The sequence below is a fragment of the Anoplophora glabripennis genome, unplaced genomic scaffold, assembly GCF_000390285.2.
Source record: "Anoplophora glabripennis isolate ALB-LARVAE unplaced genomic scaffold, Agla_2.0 scaffold784, whole genome shotgun sequence".
Lineage (NCBI taxonomy): Eukaryota > Metazoa > Arthropoda > Insecta > Coleoptera > Cerambycidae > Anoplophora > Anoplophora glabripennis.
The window spans coordinates 46,614-52,839 of record NW_019416869.1 but is presented as its reverse complement, the minus strand read 5'-3'; the positions used below and the strand labels follow the sequence as shown (position 1 = coordinate 52,839).

Here is a 6,226-nt window from a genome sequence, read left to right as displayed (position 1 = left end):
AAATATATTTTTGCTCCTTTTCTTGTAGTTTTATTTAAATTATTTATTTTAATAAATGTTCTTCCAGTAATCGAGAACTACTATGAAATAATAGAATTAATAGTAGGCAATGACATTGCTATAGCTATAGTATAATGATAGTTTCAATCGAGGAGTTTTCTTTAGTCACTCTTTTGTTCTGGAAATGTTTTTAAAATATTAATTATAGATTTTGAAGAAACCATTAACTTTTTCCTATTTATTGTCTATTTATTACACATGAAAGCTTAAATAATCGAGCACTTTTGATTTTATTCTATTAAAAAGTGTAATTTTTATGGTTTCCTTATATTATGATAGATTTTAAACCTAAACTCGGTACGCCACTGTACCAGGGACCATTGTGTTTACTTATGTATCATTTGTTTATCAACATACAATAGGTTGATGTTACATGTTTACATTGTGTACTGAAATAGGGAATGCGACCTCCCCTTTACTTATTACTCTGAGCGGACAACTCATTGTGCACGTGTGCGTGCACCTGGCATTTTCTCGTTTTTTTTAGGTGTGTTTTGCCGGAATTTGAATGAATGAATAATCGTACTATTTTTACTATAAACGTATTTCCTGTAGCGACATCTATATGAATATTGTAGTACTTTGTTAGATGAAACGGGACTTCAATTTCCGTTCTTAAGCTATTTCAAAACTTTATTATCTAAATAAAAATTGAAAATTGAAAGTTTGTATTTTGTTGCTGTATTACCATCACCCTTGACAATAAAGACCAACACGCTAATAGCCACTATAGATAATATCTTACTATTTCTACCTTTTACTTTAGGATAGCTTTTTGAAGTGCCGTCCTTGTACTTAAATGAAATTAATAAATATTAGAATAGAACAAAATTATATACCAAACGCAAAACTTATAGAACAAATGAATTTTTGAAACGACAGTGTCTAGTGTTGACACTGTTGACAATATGATTAGATTAATGTGAATTGTCTTTTTAGCTAACCAATATATTTGCCCTTTTCACCAAATTTATTTTTTTTAATAAATATTTTATTATTAATTGTGGTATTTTTACTTTGTCCAACTTATCAGCTAAAGTCGAGAAAAAGTTCATCGATTCTTAACTGATGATATAGAGAGAAACAACTTTATGGGCTAAATGCTCCAACTAGCTTTGAATTATGTTACTAAGTATATGTATAATATCTATAGTATAAATTAATATTTATCTGTATTTCTATATCTATTACACACTTAGATTTTTAGTATTAAAAAACATTGTTTAATTTCATTTGATAGGATTTTTAGAAAAAATAAATAAATTTATTTTAATTAGATTAATGCCTTTAAAATGATGTATACTAGGACTAATAAAATAATATATACGTATTTACAAAAAACAAATTTATTAAAAAGGACATGTAATAGACTTAGATGATACTATTGGATCTATTTTTCTCTAGTGGGCCATGCATAGCCCTGCTCCCCCTCCCCCTTCTACCGACGTTTATTCGTATACATACAGTGTGTCCGGAAATTATGCGTCAAGACTTCAGGAGGTGATTTCTCACAAAAATTAGGGTCACAAAGTCCTATAACAATTTTTCGAAAACTCAATATTAACGGATACAGGGCGTCAAAAAAAAATTTTTTTTTAGTTTTTCTTAGATTCCTTTTTTATTTGTGATTTGATTTTTTCCAAGTCTTTCCTATGTATTACTAGTGCCCTTGTAGATTTATGTTCCAAATATGATGCAAATACTCCAGTACCAAACGGCCTAACCTGACCTTATTCTTCGATCTATGGCCCACTTTTTTGTTTTCACCGCTTTATAAATGAACAGCACCATTTTAAAGAGTATCAAAAATTATTTAAAAAAGTATCTCTTGTTGCGAGAACTTATTATAAGAGCATAGACTAAATAAAAATGTTACTTAATAATGTAGTTAGTGAATAAATTTTATATTGATGAGTTGAAACTGTGAATATCAGTTTAAAATAGCGTTAACACATGAAAATGATTGAAGTCGTTTTTCTCAGAAACGGTTCATTTTATTGGATCGCAACAAGAGATACTTTTTTAAATAATTTGTTATACTCTTTAACATGGTGAAAACAAAAAAGTTGTAGCCCATGGATCGAAGATTAAGGTCAGGTTAGGCCCTTTGGCACTGGAATATTTGCATCATATTTGGAACATAAATCTACAAGGGCACTAGTAATACATAGGAAAGACTTGGAAAAAATCAAATAAAAAATAAGTTATCTAAGAAAAACTAAAAAAAAAAATAAAAATTTTGACACACTCTATCTCCGTTAATATCGAGTTTTCGAAAAATTGTTATAGGAGTTTGTGACCCTAATGTGAGGAATCACCTCCTGAAGTCTTGACGCATAATTTCCGGACACCCTGTATAAAAAGTGTACCTATACTGCTTTTGTATCAAGCATTTAATTTCTATTTATTTTTAAATATACAATTTCTTTTGTTAATTAACAATGTGAGATAAACTTTGGAATAAATTACTTTAATACAGAATTAAACCAAGTAATAGATATAGGTACGTCAATTTTTTATCCATTTATTTAAAATGGAAAATCAAATAAAAGGAATTTTGGTAGTCTGACATGCAGTTGACGGGCTTAAAAATATGAGCATATGAACAAAGGTAATTTTTAGGTTTAGTATATGTTGTTCAACTCTAGTATATTTTTTTATCTGATAGTTGCATCCTTGTTTATGTATTTAAACAATTTATATAGGTACTTATACTTGCATACCACAAATTGGTACTCTGTGTTGCATACCTATAGATTTTTGGTATCAAAGAACATTGTTTAAATTCATAGGATTTTTAGGAAAATGTTTCTTTTGAATTTGATATACTTAATTCCTTTAAAAAAAGAAAAAATGTCATTCTTATCCTTAAACTCTTAAAAATATTACTATTTTCTTGATTTTAAAATCATCGAAAACAATTAACCCAATTATAAATATCGAAAAATAACGATAAAGGAATGTTGTTTTAAGTCCAAGGTGGTAAATATTGTATTAATCGTTTTAGAAAAATAGTTAGGTACACTTTGTTTTATATTAGTTGCTCTGGAATGATCTTACTATTAGAAGTAGATTCAACAAAATGCAAACCTAAAAAATCTTTCGAATCTAATAATTCTATTTAAAAATTTCATTTCAATAAATATCTAATACTTAATAGTAAATGCGGGTTGCGCTTCAAATGCGTGCTTAATTTGAAATAAGATAGGTATAAGATAATAGATAATAAGATCTTTGTTGAAAATTATTAAAAGGTTATTAACATAATAAAAGAATGTACCATAATTTTGGTAAAACATAGAACATGAAAATATAATAGGGTATTTCCTACATTCTTGTTGCGTTTTCTTTATTACTGCAAAATATACTAAAATTGTCATAAAAATCCATTTTCTAAAAACAAAGTTAAAATTATCTGCTGTTTACTGCTTACAAGTAGGTATTCTGTATATTATTTAAATATTCGCTATTTAAATAGTAACAAATATACATAGAAATAAAATTTCAAGTTTATTTGAATTGAAACCAATATTCATTTTTTATATGTAATCCAAATGGACATTATAATAATTATAAATATTAATGAAGTATCACTATAAATAAAAGTACTGTAAATATATAGTAATAATTATTTTCTTAATATATTTAACTACCAGTTCTATAATCAACCAATCGTAATACCTACTGTCAACATTTCTGACATACGACACCATTTAAAAATATTGTGTACATAAATATTCCAAATACAAACGTCATCACAAATCACAATGTTATTTAGAGAATATAAAAACGCAATAAAAATTTAATGAGTATATTACAATTTTTTTAACATTCATATTTTTGCACTTTAAAAATTAATAAAAAATTCTTTTAGTTTACAATATTTTAAGAATTAAATAGATACCTACTTTGTCATTTACATCAATATTAGAACAAAACAGGAAGACCTAAGATTCTTTATCAAATACCCTGAAGGTCTTCAAAAACTTGACCAGTAAACAGAGATTATAACCAACTATTTTTCCACTGCATTAATAAAGTAAATAATACAAACTATAGTAGAATATTTATATATTTCCTACGAAATATTCTATTCACAAGGTTGTCTAATTTAACAAAAAGTTTTGTAGATTAGTTAACACATTAAATATATCAAAACGTTTTCTCCGAACATAATTATAAGGGTGAATCAACTTATGCACCTCTTCTTGACCGATGAGTAACGATTAACACACCTTTTAATTTTCCTTTGGCTTCTCTTCGTCTTTCTTTGCAACTTCGGCTTTTGAGGCTTCATCAAAATTCTCTACTAGATCTGGCACATCTTCCTCATCCTCTGGGACAATTTTACCTACACCTCCTGCGTTAGCCACTGTATTGGCTAATCGTTTGAGTTGAGTAATGCCCTCGGGCCCCAACTGACTCAGAATTCCTGGCAACATATCTGTAATTTGTTTGTTTTCTCCATGACCAGTAATGGCAAATGTATTAGCAGCTAAAGAAGCTTGTGTTTTGGGGTTGTTGAAATGGATAACTGATCCATCATCCTTAATCATATTTACTTCTTCGATACCAGGAATTGTATTTACTGACAATTTTTTTAGAGATGACTGTAATTTCTTATCGTCTGTAGCTTGAGTTGAATGTACAACCTTCTTCTTGCGTCGTGGGGTACCCTTACCGCCAATCCTTACTTGTGACTGCAATTTCTTTAATTTTTCAGTATTCATTTTTGTTTTTGTTTTCTAAATCACTTTCTAATGTACAATGCACTACTGTCAACTGTACGAATCCTTTAAAATTTGCTTTACGATGAACCAGCCTTTTAAAAATTATTAACAAAGCACATGTGCTTCTTTACCGGTGCAAGTAAAAAGAAAATGGACGACTTCCTTCGTGCGCAAGCTGATTGTTGATATGCGACTGCGTCAAATGGCGTCAAATTCAAATTTGGAGAAAACAAGACAAAATCAGATCGTCATAATATGAGTTTAAAAGAGTTATTTATGAAACAAACAATTCTAACTGTTGTAAGATGGTGCAGTTTATGTAATAACGAATGCAAGAATATAAATTAAAATTTTCGTTTTCCTTGTGTAACGCTTATGTAACGAATTATACCAAGCTGTGTGTTGATGGAAAAAATTACAACCATAAAACATAATGGATATTACTGGGTGTATAACTTTTTAATATACAGGGTGTTTATTAAGTACTTGTATAAATTTTAAAGTGAATCTTTAACTAATTTTAAGATAAAAAGTTCATATGAACATGAGTGCATGACATTAATTCGGAATAATTAAGTTAACAAAACTCAAGATAATAGAAAATAAAATATTCAACTATCGTGTTTTTTTTTTTTTACTTACAGTGTTAATACCGTGTACTTATAAATTAAACATGCTTTATTTTAAAAATTTCATCCAGACAATTTCACTTTTCCTTTCTTGTTAAAAAATTATGTCGAGCTATGATCAAAATACTTACCTGTAATTTTTTTATACTTAATTTTATGTTTGTGTTGCTCTTCATGTCACAATTTCTCTTTGGAAACTATGATCTGAGATCAGGTGGAGCACTAATAGCTGTTTCCAGAATTTAAAGATATATCTGATTACGGGTAACTGTTTCTAAATGGAACAGGGACAGAACGTCTAACATTAAAGTCAAGCATAAATTTTTAATGCGTGTTATTCTACAACCTAACACAACAAAACGTTCATTGTTATAACTTTTATTAAAATGTGCAAGTTTATTGTTATTTTTCATGCTAATCATGACTGGATTCTGAAACTGTTAAGATTTGATAAAATAGCTGATCCATTTATCCTAAACTCAGAACAGTTTTTAAGTTTAACCGGTTCCCTTTCCAGTGTCAAGATCAGTGATAGGTCTGGGCAAAAAATCGATACACCGATTCGAATCAATTCTATTTTTGAATTGATTCATTGATTCCCAGAAAAAATCGAATCAGAATATTGAATCGAATGGAAATATCGCATCGAAACAAATTGTCGAATCAAATTAAAATGTTGAATCGAATCAGTAGTGGGCCTGAAAATAGGCTTATGTTACATTATTTTTATGAGAGTCTTAACAGAGAAATACATTTTATATTGTACCTGCAACAAAATAAAGAGTTTGCCAGTATTTTTATTTTTTA

At 28.4% G+C, this 6,226-nt stretch overlaps 1 protein-coding gene across 1 annotated transcript; it reads right to left on the bottom strand.

Moving 5' to 3' along the window:
- Positions 1-4,114: 4,114 nt before the first annotated feature.
- On the bottom strand, positions 4,115-4,949 carry LOC108912769 (transcription factor BTF3 homolog 4). Its single transcript, XM_018718147.1, has one exon. It carries the CDS (start codon positions 4,788-4,790, stop codon positions 4,299-4,301), a length of 492 nt encoding a protein of 163 aa, XP_018573663.1. The 5' UTR covers positions 4,791-4,949; the 3' UTR covers positions 4,115-4,298.
- Positions 4,950-6,226: the final 1,277 nt, after the last annotated feature.